We start from the raw sequence: 20700 nt of genomic DNA on the forward strand, positions 1-20700 counted from the left end.
CTGAAAACAGGCTCTGTGGAACCTAGTCGGACTTTCCCGGTCAACAAATGTTAAATTAAAAAAAAATAAAATAATTGGTGCCATTGAGTGTAGAATTTAGAATTTAGTCATTATTAATTACTACATACTACACAAGAATTTATTGAACAATAGAGATTTTATTTATTACTTTTTGTATTTTTAAACAAAAGTAACATATAGCAATGTGCAATAAGTTAAAGTAGTATGGCAGGGACTATAGACATTTTGGATGTAATATGGATATATAAACATACACTTTTTGAGTTTGTTTTTTAAAAGATATGTATAATTTAATTGGGTTAATTCAAATAGATGTAAGACAGTGTTCACACAACTTTTTAATGTTTAACAATGTTTTACAATGTTTCATAATGTTCTTAATGTTTTTAACTCTTATTATATGCATTTTTTACATTTGTATAAAGTGGAGGGCTTACATAAGGCTATAAAGAGTTAAATCTGAGCTGAACTTTGAACATGTGACTTAAGGAACCACATTTAAAGTAACATGTGAATGGTGTACTAGTATCTGAAGAAGTCTGTTTATTTTGCAGATGAAAAACGCTTACTACTGTACTGGATTTATTGCTTTATTTATTTGTTATGATTCATAGTGGTCGTGCTGTGCTGTCGTGTATGCTGTTCATTCATTAAACACTTCATTATTGGTTTCACGTTGGAGCCATTCCTGTGGCTATTTTGTTTCATATACTTTATAGTTATCAGAGGAAAATGTTTAATAGTCACAATAAAACAAAATACATAGTCTAAATAACCTAAGATGGATTTAACTTTATTATCTGTAAATACCGATGGCTTAAACAATCCTAGCAAGAGGTCAAATCTACTGAAATATTTAAAACTGAACAAAGCATAAATTCTCTTCCTTCAAGAAACTCATTTCAAAAGAAATGATAATTACAACTGGAATCCTAAGGAATATATGATATTGGCGCAATCCACTTATAAGACAAAGACAAAAGGGGTAACAGTTTTATGGAAAACAAATGTGATTAACCCAGAAATCATTTATAAGTATGAAGATAAAGAATGCCTTATGGCATTAGTAATAGTTAAATATAATAACAGAATATGGACCTTAGCCAATATATACTGGTTCCCAGGCATTGGAACAGGAACTGTTAAAAAACACCTGGACTTAATTTCCAATAATTATAAAGGGAACTTAATATTAGGAGGAGATTTTGATTGTATATTTGATATTTCTGAAACTACAAATAAAAGACCACTGCATACATCTGCTGTATCAAAAGCTTTAAACAAATGAGTAGAATCATTTCATCTTGTAGATACTTTCAAATTTAAAGAAGATAAATCTTTGTTGTTTTCCCATCATGATCATAGATTTGGTACCCAAACTAGAACATATAAAATATTTGCTGCCCATGACTTACAATCTAAAATCATTAATTTCTCAATCACTCCCTGCCCCTTTTCAGACAACAGTTTATTGATACTAAAACTTCAAAATAGGCATAAGCCATTAATCTTTAACTCCAGAATTCCAGCATATATAACTAAAATAAAAGAGTTCAAACCCTGATTATTATCTTAATTACAGTTCTTCTTAGATATTAATTGCACCACAGAGATAAATAAAATAATGATATGGGACTCATTAATAGTTTACATATATAGTAAAACCCTAACTTGGTATAAAAAAAAATCAGAGAATGGTATTCTGAATTATTAGATCTACAATCCAAACTTTTGTCAGCAAAAGCTGAAAAAAATCAAAATCATTTGGAGATAAAAAGGAAGTAGAAGTATTAAACAATAAATACAATGCAATTCTAACATATAAAACTAGTTTAGCTTTAGAAAAACTAAAAATTAATACCTTGGCCACTTCTCCCAAATATCAGCATAATTTATCCACAAGAATCAAAATACAATTAAAAGCTATCTTCCATGAAAAGAAAGAAAAATATCTCAGATACAGGTGATATTCTTGATGCCTATAGAAATCACTTTATGGAGCATTTCCTAAAAGAAAATATACATATTGATCAATTAAATTAAGATGAAAAATGTTCTAATATTAAAAAATTACCAGAAAAATTAAAACTAGATCTGCAAGCACCCATATCCTACAAAGAAATTACAAATACAATAAAAGAGGGTAAAAATAATAAAGCTCCATGTACAGATGGCGTAATTATGGAAATATATAAACTTTTTCCTTCAAAGATACTATTCCTCTTCCAAAAAACTCTATTAGAAATTCAGTCACAAGCTTTAATACCACCCTATTGGAGATATTCCTTAATCACACCAATCCTAAAGTAAAACAAATCCCCAAACCTCCATACTCCATATAGACCTATATCATTATTAAATAATGACTATAAGATATTTATGACAATATGAACTAACAGAATGAAAATACCATTATGCAAAACAATAAATAATGATCAAACTGGATTTATGTATCATAGACACACACATGGCAATATTAAAAGGATAATTTCTCTTATAGATTATGTTACTATAGAAAATAAAGAAACACTCATAATTGGCTTAGATATAGAGAAAGCCTTTGATTCCTAAATTGGGACTATTTATTCAAAATCCTAATGCTATTTGAATTTCCTGCATTCTTTGTTCATCTCCTAAAGAATATATATACAAATAATTTAGCGTATGTCAAGCTAGGTCCTTTTACCTCTGAATCTATACATATAACAAAAGGCACTAAACAAGATGTCCCATGTCACTGATTCTATTTGCTCTGACTATTGAAATACTGGCAGATTCAATTTGTAACAATATAAAAATCAAAGGAATAGATGTTTATGAACAATACAATTCTAAAGTAATGCTATTTGTTGATGACATATTACTAACATTATCTAATACAAAAGAGACATTAGAAGAATTAGATGTATTAATTGACAAATGTCACATGACTTCAGTACTCCATTTCAATAAATCAAAATCAAAATTTTTATTTTTAAATAAAAAAAGAACTGCAGACTAAGGGGGATCACATCATAGGGAAACAAGAATCCACGTTAAAATATCTAGGAATTGAGTTATGCAAGGTTAATAATGAATTAGTCTCAACAAACTACAATAATATCATTAATATAATTATAATCTCTGTGGAAAAATGGAAAAAAATAATATTAACATTTGAAGATAGACTACAGTTAATAAAAATGGTTTTACTGCCCAAGATCCTATATATAGCCTTGGCAATACAACTGTTATCAGAAAGGAATATACTTAAATAAATTAATTAATGCCTAATAACATTTTTAGGGTTTCCCAAAAGGAACAGAATAGCTTTAATATATCATATCAGACCATGGAAACAGGGAGGATTAAACTTTCCTGATATAGAAACATATATAAAAGCATCAATATCTAAAACAATCTCAGATTGGATAAGTACAAATTACTCTGCAAATTGGAAAGAATTACTAACTGTAATATCAATAAATGAATTTGATTTACAAAAAAAATTTCAAATAACGGATAAAAATGATTTGCCATGACACATATGTATTAGTTTGCAATATAACATAACTAAGCCCACTAAAACTCGTATGATTAATTACATTGAGTCATTTAGGAAAATTATTAATGCAAATATAGATTTAAAAATCTGGTTTGATCTTTATCATCATTTATAGTCACAAAGAGCTTTCCACATAAAATATATAGAGAAATTGTTAATTCCTGGGAACAGAAAGGATTTGTCTGTTGGCTCCAATGTATCAAAGAACTAAATGTTTTTTTTAGATATGCAAGTAATAAAAACAACAAACAAAATTTCACAACAGGACTGGCTAACTTTAGAGTATTCCAACATATTTGCAAGATTTAAGTAGACTAATTAACAATTCTTCATTTAAAGAAATACCTAAATTTACGAAATACATATATGAAATCATATATAATGACTTTGACATGGAAAACAGTATTTCAAAATTTTACAAAATATTGATAAACTATAAAACAATACCCAAAACCTCATATTGGAAATATATAATAAAAGGACACTCAATACAGTTAACTGAAGATATTAAAACAAATATCTTATTATTGATAAAATATACATCCTTTACACAATACTGGAAAGTTTTTAATTGGAAATGCTTGCACAGAGCATTCTTAACACCAGACAGAATCAGTAAAATTAGTTTTTCCATAAAAGAAATATGTTGAAGATGTGAGCAAGTACACAATGCAGATTGGAACCACATTTTATTTGATTGTGTTAAAATTAAGCCATTTTGGAATGGTATTAATAACTTTCTACGGGTTCCCTACGGTAGACCGACAGCTCGGAAGATCGACAATCACATCACCAATGCCAGAAGACCGACGGAGCAGATAACCAACAACTTGTAATCCCGACAGCAAAAACACCGACATGGGAAACGTGTGATCGTGACTCGGTAAGTGTGCTATAGTGAGGGATTTAGGGTTAGGGTGCGGGTAGGGTGAGTGTGCAATAGTGAGGGACCTAGGGTTAGGGTGCAGGTAAGGTAAGTGTGCGATAGTGAGGGATTTAAGGTTAGGGTGCAGGTAAGGTGTGTGTGTGAAAGTGAGGGATTTAGGGTGCGTGTAAGGTAAGCATGCGATAGTGAGGGACTTAGGGTTAGGGTGCGGGTAAGGTAAGTGTGCGATAGTGAGGGACTTGAGGGTTAGGGGCGGATTAAGTGACTTAGGGTTAGGGTGCGGGTAAGGTAAGTGTGCGATAGTGGTGGACCTTAGGGTTAGGGTTTGGGTGAAGGTTAGTGCATAGATAGTTGTGTGTAAGTTGTAGTGTAGGTTTTTAGGTTGTTGGTGTGCTTGTGTTGTGTGTGTTGTGTTGAACAGCAAACCTTTTGTTTTGTTAACTGTCGGGATTGTGGTTTGTCGGGCATGTGAACTTTCGTGTTTTTGCGATTTCGTTCTTGTGGTGTCGATGTTGTGGTTGTCGGTGTTGTGTACTCTCAGTTTAGTGTAGTAGACCCCTTTCTACACACTTTATTTCATGAATCATTTTATTTAACTAAAGCTCTTATATTATTAAATGTGAATGAAGGTCCTCATTTGTATAGGTCAAACATGTATCTAGTATGGCTATACTTGTAATTTCAAGGAAATGTATAACAAGAAGATGGAATACAAACACAATACCAACTTTGGAAGACTTCTACAGCCTATTGAAGACCATAGCATTATTGGAAATTAAAATTAAAGAACTAAGAATTTATCCAAAGCTTTTTATCAACAACCCTTGGGAAAAGTCTTATCATTGATTGACACTATACAATAATTGATCCGACACTCTGATAATGAATTCGACATACTTATAAAGTAACTGTATAGATTAAGATCTGTTATAGTGTCAGGCCAATGTAAATAGTGTACATAGCTATTTAAGATGTTATGTTTAAATACTATGGATTTCATTCAAATGTATTTGAAAAATAAAAAAGATCTTTTAAGAAAAAAAAAGCTTGACTCATTATATAGAACCAAACCTTTTCTAACTCCATTAGCTAGGAGGGCAATCACCCACTCACACCTACTCTCTACCTTTCTATATGCCTCCCCCATACTCCCCAATTTGAGCAAAACTGAACTTAGCAATCTCTCTCACTGTTACAACAATATTGCCAGATTTGCCAGAAGACTCAACATATAGGACACATCACTGTCAAAAACTTCAGTCTTCTCGGGTGGCAAGAACTGCCTAGCCTACTTCTGTTCAATCAGCTTATAGTAGCACACAAAATTCTGTACCACCCTGAAAATACTCTGGCACTCAAAAATATCATGATGTCATACAGTAATTTAACTACGATCATCCAATAAACTGTTGGTCTAAACCCGCAAAGCCATTAACTCAGTCAGTGACTCCTTGTTTGCCAACATCATTGGTAAAACTTGGAATTCACTTCCATCTAATCTTACCCTTAAACCTTCTTTAAGTCTCTTCAAAAAAGGCCTCAAACAGTATTTTAAAGAGCACTGGCATTGTCTCATTACAAACCCTAATTAATCATTACTTATTCAATGCCTTTTTTAAATTAATATTGTACACATCTCTTGCTCATAATAGCTTGCTGCAACCTGTTGTTTTTGTATACTATTACGCATTGTGTATATTGTGAGTACCCACTAGAGGGCTTTGTAAATATGTTTGACTCATATCTGTTATGTTCTATCTGTGTTATCTGGAGTTTTTCTCCCTGGGCCTCCACTGAAAATGGGCATATATCCAGTCGGACTATCCCAGTCAATAAATGTAAAATAAATAAATAAATAAATAAATAGGATCATAGGAGATTACTAGGCTAATGACCCTGGGGCCTTTACAAGCCTAGCCAAATTCAACCCTTCCCTATATGACCTAGAGATATGGTCAATGATTAAAAGCTGATCTAAATCAGCACCGACTGCCCCTATCCAAGAGGGACGTGGGTCCATGTGGTGAATCCAATTTACGCTTAATAGAGTCAATGAGGGGCTCTGTTTAACTTGAATTGGAAGTTTATTCCAGAGGAGAGGTAACCTCTGAGAGACATATCTGTCTCTCCAGCAAGAACTGTTGATGTCACAGGCTAGGTTAATGTCCATGAAGCGAGTGAATTGTATACCATCTGACTTACAAATGTGCAGCACAGCAATTAAGGCAGGATTAGAGGTTTCTCTGTATGCAAGGCACAGGTCACCTCTGAGTAGTCAATACGATACAGAGTACAGTGACAGTGGTTTCAGTCTGTCCGTGTATGATGTGCTGAAGAGCCTGAATTTTCTTCAGGAGAAACCTTTGAGGTCTCTCTAGTTGCTGCAGGTGCCTGATACTAAAGCTAGCATTATACTCTATTACTGGCCTGATGAGGGAAGAGTACAGGAGGGTTATAACCGCTTTTGTTTTGGAAGTTATGCCCTTACTTATGAGGTGAGCAATTTATAAGGCCTTCTTGACCACCTGTGTGCCCAAATCTCTTACCACTGATTTAGAGCTTAGGGTGTTTCTATTAATATGGTAATCCACAGGGACATTGCCCTTGCTGAAGGGGATGATAATGAATTTTTGCATTGAGTTTCAGTCCATGACTTTGGCACCAATCATTGGTTTGAGTAAGCCCTTCTTGTAGAATGCTGACATCATCTAGGGACTCAATGACTTCACCCAGTTTGCAGTCATCAGCAAACTTTGTCAACTACACACCTTTTGTTTTTGCCTGTACTTCCAAGAAGCAGATTCCAAACAATAGGGGACCCAGCACTGAACCTCGTGGAACACCACTGGTAACAGGTCTGTCGGTCGAGGTGGAATCTCTTATTTTGAATATATGTGTTTTGTTGGTGTGCCAGTTTGCAACCCACCTGACAATATATGGGATGATCCACAGCTGGGCGAGTTTTTCAATGATGACTGAGTGGGGGGTTATGTCAAACGTCTTGGCTAAGTCTAGGTAGGACATATGCACAAATCTGTCCTCAACCAGGGCTCTGGTGATATTCTCAAAAAAAGTCCACTGGGTTCAACAGGCACGATCTGCCCTTGACAAAACCAAACTGGGTCAGGTAAAACATTTAAAGGATTCCTATATCTATGTTGATAAGGTCCATGATGATTTTCTCCATGGCCTTGCAAATAAGGCTAGTTAGGCTTATGGGTCTATAGCTCCCAGGGTCAGTGGATGCTTCTCTTTTGTGCAAGGGGATGACGGTAGCTGTTTTCCATTCTGCAGGGAGAAAACCAGTGCTTAGGCTGTGGTTAAATAGACTACTCAAGAGTGTTGCTAACTCCTATTTTAAACCATTTAGAATGCAGCCTGGGATGTTATTAGGTCCCATAGAGGCTGTGTTTTGGGCTTTGGAGAGAGCAGTTAAGACCTGCTCTTTAGAGATTCTAGGTAGAGAACAGGTGGTAGGAATATTCTGCGATACATGTGGTGGGGACAGGGGAAAAAGTTTTCTCTGAACCTGTCCACTAGTAGGTTGGCTAGTTCTACAAGTTCAGTGTATGTGGTTCAGCACAAATTCAGAGCAAATCTGGGCTTTTCCTTTAAGGTTTCGGATGCAGCTAAAGAATGCCTTATGGTTATCCTTAGCCAGGAATGCTAATTTAAATTTGTAATTAGTTTTAGAGGACTTTACAAGATGTCTTATTTGCTTGTTCAAATTGAGAAGTGTGTGCTTACAATTCTGAGACCATTCCTTCATTTTCTTAGATAGCAATTTCTTCCTCTTGTTGTATAACTGTTTAGGGAAGATGTCCACCAGGTAGGCTTGTTCTTTCTCAAGGATCTTGCTTTGGTCCTATCAGGTACGGCTGAGTCAATACAACTGCACAGATGTTTATACAGAGCATTGCTGTACATCCCAGTACAAGTGTCCTAGCTGTCATTGTGGACAGGAGCTTTGAAGCTGTTAATGCCATCCCTTAAGAGACTACAGCTGGCTTTCAAGAAGTTTGTTAGCCTAATTTCTCCTGGGGGGTTCTGATGTAATCATTACTTCAAACGAGACTGATTTATGATCAGACTTCACCATGGAGGGCCACACACTTGTGGTGCTGCACTGATCTCCCATGTTGGTGAGTACTAGATCAAGAATGTTTGGTCCCCTTGTGGGGATACCAACTAACTGTTCCAAGGCATTGGAGTTAACAAAGTCTAAGAACCTTAGGGCGAGTGTGTTAGTACATGTTTACCCATCTATGGTCAGGTAGTTAAAGTCATCCATAACCAGAGTGTTTAGTTGTATTGTGAGCAACTCAAATAGATCAAAATAGGCAGTGCGGAGACCATGGTTTATGGAGGGAGACCTGTAAATGATGATAACTTCAGGGGTGGGTCTTTCCTACAGTTATTTGTTCCAGCAGTAACTCTACAGAATTGTTCTGTTTAACCAATCTAGAGGTGTGTTTACTTTTGATGAAAAATGATACTCCTCCCCCTTTAGTTCTTACATGTTCATTTTGTGGTCTAAACGTGTGGAAGGCATTATAACCCAACATGGCTGGGGTGCTCTTCATGGCCTTGAACCCGGTCTCTCTGACTGCATAGACATCCGCATCTTCCAAAGTGAGGAATGCTTCCAATGAGTGCAGATTCAGATTTAGACTCCTAGCATTTAGCAGCATAACCTTGCTGTTGTTTTTCAAGGGTATTTTTACATCAGGAATTTTGTTCTTGTGACATTGTTTAAAAAAGGCACTATGGGGAAGCAAGTGCCTTAGCCAGTAACCAAAAGCCAAAAGGTGACAGGTGAAGACTGTGATGACCAACCACTGCCAACCAATGTGACGTGGATATCCCACCTCTGGGCCCGTAGTCAAGGAGCCTCAATCCTTATCACTGGAACCTGTGGAGGATGTTCATTAGGAGGATAACAGGTACACACACAGTATTTCCTGATGCATCTCTCTGCATCAAGTGCAATTTCCCTTAAGAGTGCACAGAGACCACAGTCAGTCCAGGGCTGCTTTCTCTCTCTTTCTCCAGATCCCCCAATAAGACTCCCCACTGGCACAGCTATAGAGTTAAGTCCTTAGCCAGGGTTCCAAGCCAAGTCCTCAAAAACTCTCTCTGTCCCACCAGTGCTTTGTGTCCCTGCCCAAGTAGCTCACACACACACACACACACACACACACACACACACACACACACACACACACACACACCTGGAAAAGGCTGGCACAGGTTTACTAGCTATGCCCCCTCTTGTCCGGACTATAAGGTAGTTACCACTGACACATGAACCCCTCACCAGCTACTTTAATTCCCTTAGCAAAGGGTGTCCAATTTTACTGAGTGAAATTAATATTAATATAAATGTCAGGTTGACCAAGAGCAAGGCTATTAGGAGTGGCCCACACACTGTCACCAAATAAATATGCAAGTACTCTCAGAACTTAAATATCTCTACAAAGATAAGCCACAATGAAAGGTTTAACAATCTTTAATAAAACAACAAGAAAAGAACATGAAAATACTAAGTATATATTTACAGTGACATCAGAGTTCAAAACACAGGAAATATTTAAAATACCATTGCATGACAGGCTCAGATAAATAAAGAAAAACAATATCTAAATTAAGTTTCACTATATTCCTGACGGTATCTAAGGGAATTACTATACCCTAATAACTTACTTAATACAGCAAGGCAGATGATGTGGTGATTGGATCTTCTTGTTGTCAGGTCCAAAACAAAATACAGAATGCTCTGTCTCAACAAAAGACTTCTCAAAATAATATCTAAAATATTATTGCTGGGATAGCTTGCAGAATGACATAATTTCTGGTCATCTGACTCTAGTTCCCATGCAAAATCCCCCATTGCTGGAAGCTGGCAGGATTTAGCCCCTACATGTAAAAATACACATACAAGGGCTTTTGCTCAGACCTTTGGCAGGTGCTGGAAGTCATGAAACAATTGCATTCCCCCTTAACTTCATACACTTAACTACTCAGATGCTGTTTTTAACCCTCTCTGATATCATCTTTCTTACTTCTCTAAATCACTGTTTCTCCTAGATATGTATCAGTTTTACTAAGATTTATGATTACACTCTTGTGGAATGAAAGTATGTTATACCATAATCTATGATTATACTTCTGTGATTGAAAGTATGTTATTAAGTATCCATACATAACTCTTTCACTTTGTATTTATTCTGTATAATCTTTGATTAATTGTAGAGCTTTTCTCCCGAGCCTCCACTGAAAATGGGTTTTTGATCCATCGGACTTTCCTGGTCAACAAATGTCAATAAATAAATAAATAAATAAATTCATTCATGCTTCCATACAAGTAATTAGTTCACCCCAAAGACAATACAGAAAGCTTCCTAGTACAGACTTTATGCCTCTGGCTGCCTTGAAACCTGTGAGATAGCATCTTTATGGCCTAGCCTATAAAGTGATTTAATTTCAGATATTTTTCTAAATTTCGCTGGACTGAGGTTAACTCTCCAGTTTCTTCTGTTAAAACATACGTTTAAACAGTTACAACAGTGCATGCACATTTCGGTTTTCTGCAGTAGGCACACTGTGGTATAGTCCAAACTCATGCACTTTACAAAATGCCTTTTCAACATACACATCTCTACAAATCAGTTTGATATACACATGACATACAGTTCTAATTAATTTGTAACACCAGCATCTTGTATGACCCACAGTTCTAATACATTTGTAACACAAGCATCTCATATAAATCATTTTCATACTCAGAAATGACATATAATTGTTTACAAAATTTCAGCTAGCTGTGCTGGCAGTACCACCTTTCATCACAAAAACCATCTCTGGCAAAGCATTGTGGTCTATCAACCATATCATCCTAGGCTGACAGGAACTGGATCCCCTTAGAATGGCACCAGAAACTAAGGTAATTCTTGAAGTCAATCATTTTTTGTCTGTATTAGGGAGACTGCTAGGAAGGTGCTTGGTGTGACATCTGGACAGAGGAAGGAGGACAAGGAGACATGGTGGTGGAATGAGGAAGTACAGGAGAGTATACAGAGGAAGAGGCTGGCGAAGAAGAAGTGGGATTGTCAAAGAGATGAAGAAAGTAGACATGAGTATAAGGAGATGAGGCGCATGGCAAAGAGAGAGGTGGCGAAGGCTAAGGATAAGGCATAAAGAGAATTGTATGAGAGATTGGACACTAAAGAGGGAGAAAAGGACCTGTACCAATTGGCTAGACAGAGGAACAGAGCTGGGAAAGATGTGCAGCAGGTAAGGGTAATAAAGGACAGTGAGGGAAACGTACTCACAAGTGAGGAGAGTGTGTTGAGTAGATAGAAAGAGTATTTTGAAGGGCTGATGAATGAAGAGAATGAGAGAGAGAAAAGGTTGGATGATGTGGGGATAGTGAATGAGGAAGTGAAGCAGATTAGCAAGGAGGAAGTAAGGACAGCTATGAAGAGGATGAAGAATGGAAAGGCTGTTGGCCCAGATGACATACCAGTGGAAGCATGGAGGTGCTTAGGAGAAATGGCAGTGGAATTTTTAACCAGATTGTTTAATGAAATTTTGGAAAGTCAGAGGATGCCTGAGGAGTGGAGAAAAAGTGTTTGGTACCTATCTTTAAGAATAAGGGTGATGTGCAGAGCTGCAGTAACTACAGAGGGATAAAATTGATCAGTCAAAGCTTGAAGTTATGGGAAAGAGTAGTTAGTGGAAGCTAGGTTAAGAAGGGAGGTGATGATTAGTGATCAGCAGTATGGTTTCATGCCAGGAAAGAGCACTACAGATGCAATATTTGCTCTGAGAGTGTTGTTGGAGAAATACAGAGAAGGTCAGAAGGAGTTGCATTGTGTCTTTGTGGACTTAGAGAAAACATATGACAGGGTGCCTAGAGAGGAGTTGTGGTATTGCATGAGGAAGTCGGGAGTGGCAGAGAAGTATGTCAGAGTGGTACAGGATATGCACAAGGGTAGTGTGACATTGGTGAGGACTGTGGTGGGAGTGACAGATACATTTAAGGTGGAGGTGGGATTACATCAAGGATCAGCTCTGAGCCCTTTCTTATTTGCAGTGGTGATGGACAGGTTGACAGATGAGATTAGACAGGAGGCCCCGTGGACTATGATGTTTGCAGATGACATTGTGATATGTAGTGAGAGTAGGGACCAGGTTGAGGAGACCCTGGAGAGGTGGAGATATGCTTTAGAGAGGAGAGGAATGAAGGTCAGCATGGCTAAAACAGAATATATGTGTGTAAATGAGAGGGCGGGTAGAGGAATGGTGAGGATGCAGGGAGTAGAGTTGGTAAAGGTGGATGAGTTTAAGTACTTGGGATCAACAGTTCAGAGTAATGGTGAGTGTGGAAGAGAGGTGAAGAAGAGAGTACAGGCAGGGTGGAATGGGTGGAGAAGAGTGTCAGGAGTGATTTGTGACAGACGGGTACCAATAAGAGTGAAAGGGAAGGTCTACAAGAGGGTAGTGAGACCAGCTATGTTATATGGGTTGGAGATGGTAGCATTGTCGAAAAGGCAGTAGTCAGAGCTGGATGTGGCAGAGTTAAAGATGTTAAAATTTGCATTGGGTGTGACTAGGATGGACAGGATTAGGAATCAGTATATTAGAGGGTCAGCTCAGGTTAGACAGTTTGGAGACAAAGCAAGAGAGGCAGGATTGTGTTGGTTTGGACATGTGCTGAGAAGGGATGCTGGGTATATTGGGAAAAGGATGCTAAGGATGGATCTGCCAGGTAAGAGGAAAAGAGGAAGGCCTAAGATGAGGTTTATGGATGTGGTGAGAGAGGAAATGCAGGCGGTTGGTGTGAAAGAGCATGATGCAGAGGACAGGAAGAAATGGAAACAGATGATCCGCTGTGGCGACCCCTAATGGGAACAGCCAAAAGAAGATGATGATGATGATTGTGGCATCATCCTAGGTGAAGATAGACTGCAGCTTAAAGCTAAGGACATACCTGCCAGGGACACATATTCTGTCATGTCTCTCTTTATATAGTCCATTGAGGTACATCTCATGTTGTTTACACCAACCCAACATGGACTATGACAAAGTCATAACAGCATCTATTGTTAAGAGACTTGAGTGTGTGTGTGATGTGGCGGATCCTGGCAGATGACAAACAGCTGACCGTGACTTTCTCCTTAACTAGCCTGGTGAGTGGGACATTTGTGTGTCTCACAATGGAGTCACCTATCATCAAGACATTGAATTTTGTGTTTTGCTTCTGGGCTTATTAGGTGAGAGACTGGTGCATATGGTTTTATGTGTACTGTGTTCAGCTGTTAGTGAGTTACGTGAAGCATGTTTAAGTTTGTGAAGTCTCTGATCTTTAGGTAAACTTCTGGTGAGTGCCTCTGCATATGTGGGTTTAGGTGCTGTGCAAATGGTTTGTGCAGTAGGTGAACTGTGTGAGCTGAGAACCCCCTTAGTATCTGATATGCTGATTTGTGAGTGAGAGAGAAGAGATTCTAGACTCTTAGTATAGCTGCATCTCTCACTTATTGAATTTGTATGACATACAAGTAATCGGTTGTCAGTGTACATGAGGCAATTGCTACACTGCCTCAGGATGTCCTTATCAACCAGGCTGGCTGGAGAAACTGTAACAAACTGCCCATCCATGATACTAGCTATTGCACTGTGGTCAGTATGGGGAGGACTAGAAGGACCAAGTATGGCTGAAGGACTAGTAGAAGTTCTAAACTGCGAGAGGCTTAAAGGGTGAGACTTGTATTGCTACCTCAGAGGCTCAGCTGAGTGTATCTCCAAGCAGTGAAGCACAACAGTACTTGGGATCAACAGTTCAGAGTAATGGTGAGTGTGGAAGAGAGGTGAAGAAAAGAGTACAGGCAGGGTGGAAACCTCATATGGAACACAAGCAGGGAAAATGTATCTGTCTGGTACTTTGCGTCTATAACCACCAATGGTAACTGCCACTGCATAGTAGTGTGCGATGGTGCGTACCACTCTAAAATGAGCAATAAACAGCAACAAAATTAAACAGATTTAACAAACTCTAACCAATGATAGTGCATGAGACTGTGCCCTGGGTCAACAGTCACCACTCAGGTGGGTCCTTAGCTACACTCTTCTCTCACAAAGGTGCAGGGGGGGGGGGCTCGTTTTTGGAGGAAAGCTATATTAGTGCTCAGAAACTGCAAAAACAGACTGGGTCCAGCAAATCTGAACCAAGTCTATGCTAGGCTAAAAAAGTGCAGCTAACAGCAAAAATACAGTTCAAAAATAACAGCACATAGTAAAAAAACAGCACAAGAAGTGCAGATCAAGTAAAATGGTACTTATTTTACAGTAGAAAGCAGTGGATGCTTCAGATAACACAGCAAATCAGTCACAAGTTGTTTAGCTCTGTGCAGCTCTGGTAAACTGAGTGCCAACCTGTACAAATACGGGCAATAAATAGCAGTGAAATTAAACAGATTTAAAGGTAATATGGAGTCTTTCCATAGGCTAAGCTTATTTATTTCATAAGGTATGTTCCCATAATCAGATCTGACTCTATGAAAAAATCATGAACTCTGTGGGGAACAAGGCTAAATATGAAGGTCAAAATCATGGCTGAGAGGTCTGACTGACACCAAAGGACCGGACTGAACCTCTGACTCTAGAACAAGAAGCCAAACATCTTAACCCCTGACCCAATGCGTTGACTTCTGGTAGGTTAGAGGAAAAACTTTTCAGTTCATCCTAAATGAGAATATTTTATTTTTGCATAATGTTCATTAGCCACCTGAGTGTTGACTAATCCTTTAAACACATTTAACCCTCTCTCCCTGCAGATATATGACAGTGAGGACAGCAGTACATCACAAAGACATAAATGTGACTTGAATAACAGAATCAGAGAATTACAGAATCACATAACTTACTGCTGTCTCACAGCCAAAGGCCTCCAAGAACCAGTTGTTAAACTAAGACTTTTGATTTTTCTAATATCCATAAAAGCATACAGTCGATTCTTAAATAAATCTAGTGCTTCTGACACTTGCAGTTTATTTCAGTTCTTTGCACCACTTGTGAAAAATAATCTTTTAGCTGCTCTAGTTTTAAGCCATGGCACCACAAAAAGAAGAACTTTGATTTTTGCTGTATTTTTTTTTAACTCCATCCCTCAAGGACCTTGCCCAATAGCTCCTCTCATTTCAACTAAATGGCCCATTCCTTCTTTTGGAACAAGAGCCAGGTATTCCCAGGATAGGCAAGAGACCTACAATCAATTCATTCTTGCCCAGAAATCACCATAAGCCCACTGTTCCCAGGTGAGAGTCAAACAGTATGGAACACATCTACTCTGTACCTCTGGGATCACCTCCCTCCCACTTAATGGCTCCCCCAAGCCTAAGAATGCTATCTCCCAAGGGGAAACATGCCTGTGCATGCTAGATTCCCTTGGGCTACTTAGTGCAAATGTACTATGGTAATGCGAGCTCAGCCAGCTGAGAACTCCAATGTGCAAACTCATAGAGCTCCCACTAGGTATCACCTGGGTGGCAAGCTACAGCCTCCTTCAAATCCTAAGAGATTCTACAGAACATGCTTGTGACAGGAGATCTGTCAGCAACCACTCGCTCCTACAGTCGAATGGTACAACTCTATGATTACTGACACATGGACTACAAGAAAAAGGTTTATGCAGTCTTCCTCTTTACTTCTGTAAAGCATTCAGTATAAAGTCACATGTAACAAACAAGCCTTTGTAAGACATGTCAGATAATATTTTAATTTTTTTATAAAAAAAAAAGTGTGTGTATTCAAGTTTGTTTGTATCTAATGATATAGCTGTAGAGCAATCTATTGCATTTAACAGTAAAAAGCACCAAAGAGACATGTAAAGGTAAAAGTCTACATGATTTATATCAAAGTCATAATTGTGAAGCAGTCTATTCACCTTTTTCATCAACCACAATTTTAACTTAATATATAAAACATGGTCCTTTCCTTTGGATAATACTAAGTTCATATACTTAAGTACTTGTGTGTGATTCATGTATGTATTTATTTTTTATTTGTCTGCTTGTCAACCACATAGTTCTACTAGAATCACCAAAGAGACAATTATTCATGGGAGAGCTGCAGTACACATGTATTTAATGGTTTGCTCAATGTCACACAGAATACATGCCCTGTGGCATAAATTTCAGCACTTAAGAGTCCTTGCTATCCTTACCTGTAATGATGTAACAGCAGAACAAGAGAAAGCTTCTTTGACTAGTTCGGAATAGGACTGTGGGTAGCGTGATGGGCACATCTGATGACCAGGCACTCTTCGTCCATAAAATGATGACTGGATGCTGATGGTGGTTCTGTGGGGACATCTGAGAGAAATATATTCTCCATCACAAGCATGTTCTGTATAATTCCTTAGCACTTTTGACATATAACCTGTTAAACACAGAAAGATATTAGGACTTAACAAACCAGAAACCAGACATCAGCTTAGCACTAATTTCTCCTTATGCTTTCCTTAATTATTTTGACTGTAAAGAAAAATGTATATGTTTACCCTAGGTTATTGACGTACACAGAAGGATGGTCAGTATTTTGAAGCTGATTCTAATCCTGTATAGTGCATGCTTGTTTGCTTTCTTAATTAAAAAAAAAAAAGTTATTTACTTACCAAAATGACACCTCTGTAGGAGTGAGTTGGTCCTCCATAACCATTCTATACAACTATGTTTCCAGTTGGTCATTGCAATCCAGTTACCCAAAACTCTTGCCTGTCTACAAACCTATCAGATCTGGGCATTGTCATATTTCTACAAGATTACTAAGGCCTGGAACTCCTTACCTGTATCTGTCAAGTCAATGCCCTCCCTCCCATCTTTCAAAACTCTGAAAGACTTCCTAGCTAAAATCTGTCTTTGTTCTTGCTCAAAACCAGGATAAACTATATCTCTAAATATGAACAAGGACCCTTTCATTGCTTATACCTCTTTACTCTGCCTTCTTCACTTACTTCCTCACTTCTATCAAATTTTGTTCCCTGACTTTCTTTCGAAATGTATCTTAAGCCTGTTTTTCCCCTCACTTCATATTGCAGTTCCTGTTTGTATTAGACTAACTTACCTTTAATTTCTCTACAAACTGTGTAAAATTTCAATAAATATTAGATTGTCATATAACTTTTATCAATTCTTAACCAATGTTTTTATATTATCACTAATTTGTTATCATTATTTAAACTGCAGATGTTTTGTTTTATTTTTGAAGACTGTAAAATTATTGTTCTTAAAATGTTTTGTAATAATTTGGAGCTTTTCTCACCAGGCTTCCACTGAAAATGGGCTTCTACCCAATTAGACTTTCCTGGTAATCAAATGTCAATAAATAATTAACTAATGACTTTTTCTCCTAAGAAATAAACAACTAAAAATGCTTCTGGAAAATCTTGTATGCTTCTTAAATATTCATATTGCTTGCTTTTGTTTCTGTACTTTGGAGTTGTGGCTGAATATGGTCTTCAGGCCAGCCCACTTATCTGATTATCAACTATTAAATAAATATAAATAAAAACATTAAATGTACACTAGCTCTAACTGTTGTTTATATTGATACTTTGCTCCCTACTTTTTGTCTATACTTTCTCTATACTTTCCTACTTTACTTGACTGTTTTTCATACATTGTTATACTTTTTGTTGTCCTAGTGTCTTTGTATTTTTATCCTATCACTTTCCCTCAGGCTATTTTTCACTGTGCTTATTGCTTCTTTGATGATCTCTACATTTTTCTTTTATTTCTCCTATCCTTTATGTCTTCAGTAGTGTCATCTGCAACCCTCTCCTACTCTGATATGTTTACTTATTACCTTAGTTTTAATTTGCTGTTTAACATTTCCTTTTTCTGGGTGGTAAGTGCTGTTTCAATCAAGCCGTGTGGAAGATACCTTCTGTCTTGACTTTATCTGAAAACGACCTCTACCTAGCCCAATAGTGCCTCAAGCTGATACTTCCACAGTTTTATGTATTTCCCACTTTTGTATGAAACTTTATATGTCCACTGCTATATTGTACCTCACCTGTAGATTTGAAGCACACCACCAAATCTGAATACTCCCACCCTATTTTTCACAACTATATCACAACATACCTCCTTAGTCTTCCTATTCTCTCTCTCTCTGGTAGACACTGGGTCAATTGTACCATCCCTCTGTCCATGTTTCTATCCACTATCCCTTTCTCCTCCTCCATCATACTCCTTAAGTTTTACATGTCATTTTCTACTTACTTTTCCACCTACCCTTCCCTCTCTATCTGTAATTATTCTGCTGCTACTCCACCACTTTTTCATCATTTTTGCTCTTATAGTAAGATTTGCTTACTGTTTGCATTTCTCTGCTACTAACCCCCATCTGCTCTTCTGATTCTCAACGCCTACATTAAATATTTTTTTGGCTGTAATAATTACCTTTCTTGCTGTAATTCAAATCAGCAGTTTCTGTACTCACCCCCATTAAACTACCTGTACTGTTTTAGCTTATTTTATACTCTCTGTTACCTGATCCCCCCACACTCGGCAACTGCTATTGCCTGACTCTTTCTCTCACTAACACTCTAAAGCCACTTTCCTCACTTTTCTAACTCAACACACTACTCAGCTCTTCTCTGATTGTTTTACTCATTTTTCAGTTTCTTGGACGTGGTGCAACCCACTCCATTCCCCTAACCTACCCCCTTCCCAACCACCTCCACTTTCATTTCATTTATACTAGCTACACCTCATTTGAATTCCTCCCACTCTCCCCACTTATCCAATCACAGTGATCCCCTGCAAATTTCCTACCACTCCTATCTAATTAGCATCCTATCCCTCCCCTACATCCATTAATATACCAGTTACTGTTTATACTTACCCACATCACATTCTCATTTTCTCAACCCCCTCCCTGTCATTATCTCCCTCACACTCACAGCTCCTTAGCATACCCCCAGCCTTTGACTCTACTTTCCCTTATCCTACTAATGCTCCCTTCTTGCTCTCTCCTCTCTACCTTGTAAACTAATATCTCCTTTATATTCTCTACTCATCGTTTTCATCTTATTTCTCACTCCTCTGCTCCCCTAGTAAATAACCTCTTCTCCACGCACTTTTACCTTCTCTGTCATCCCTCTACTATCATTATCTCATTTTAAACCATACCCCCTCTGTACCTCACATCAATCCCGCTTATCTACCTTTCTTTATTTACCTCCTATCATACACATCTTAATATTTCACATTCATCCCCAACCTACTCTTCTCCTTTACTCCACAAGGAACCCTCCCTGCCCTTCCTAATCTCCCCCTCTCTCTTTAACTCTTTCTTCACACATCTCATCAAAATAAAAATGTTCTCTATCTCTACCACATCCATCAATCCTAAATACAAACCCACTGGCCTCTACTTTTATGCAAATAAACCTTCCCCTTTTTCTAACAATATACTATCATCTGGAGACATCCACCCCAACCCAGGCACATCTAGCCCAACTACAACAAACATCTGTCTCACTAAACATCTCTCGATCTTTGCTGTTAATGCACAAAGTCTACCTAATAAAATTACAGAACTACACTCCTGGATCACCCAACAATCACCACACATCCTCGCCCTATCTGAAACTTGGCGAAAATACATATTTCTAACACTGAAATACTACCTCTCCACTACAACATCAATCACCAAGATAGGACCACCAAAAGAGGGAGAGGTGTCGCAATTACGTATTCTGAACACCTTAACCTATCCCCCCTGCCATTATCTTTCCTTAGCTTTCAAGCAGCTGAACTACTACTTCTAAACTGTCACCTCAACCCCATATCCCACCTGGAAACAACATCCCTATCCTCAAATCTATTTTATCATAGATTCCTATTAATATCCCTTATGAGACCTTACTACTAGGTGACATAAATATCAACTGGCAAAAAATATCTACTACCTCTCCCTCCCTTCAAATCAACCTACATGGCTTCCATCAACTTGTCACAACTCCTACCCACTTCAACAACAATACCCCAGGTGCCACCTTAGACTGGATTCTTACCTCTGACCCCACCCTATATCATGACCCCAGAGCCCTGCCCAACTCCCTAAATGACCACTGTCCTATCCAAGCCCAAAATTACTCTACCCAAAAACCTAAATTTCACCATTTTAGACAGTGTTGGCAAGCTTTCTTCTTTCAATCACGAAACCTTCAATAACAGGCTCA

At 37.8% G+C, this 20700-nt stretch overlaps 1 protein-coding gene across 1 annotated transcript in view; it reads right to left on the minus strand.

Annotated features, from left to right (window-relative positions):
• LOC122794364 (protein eva-1 homolog C-like) overlaps nucleotides 1–20700 on the minus strand; it is a 1797456-nt gene that overhangs the window by 1140206 nt on the left and 636550 nt on the right. The window contains exon 2 of the mRNA XM_044062695.1: nucleotides 16675–16889. Within this exon, the coding sequence (XP_043918630.1) occupies nucleotides 16675–16889 (215 nt within the window). The remainder of the gene's footprint in view (nucleotides 1–16674; nucleotides 16890–20700) is intronic.

This window comes from Protopterus annectens, chromosome 2.part1 (assembly GCF_019279795.1).
Source record: "Protopterus annectens isolate FY-2018-M chromosome 2.part1, PAN1.0, whole genome shotgun sequence".
Lineage (NCBI taxonomy): Eukaryota > Metazoa > Chordata > Ceratodontiformes > Protopteridae > Protopterus > Protopterus annectens.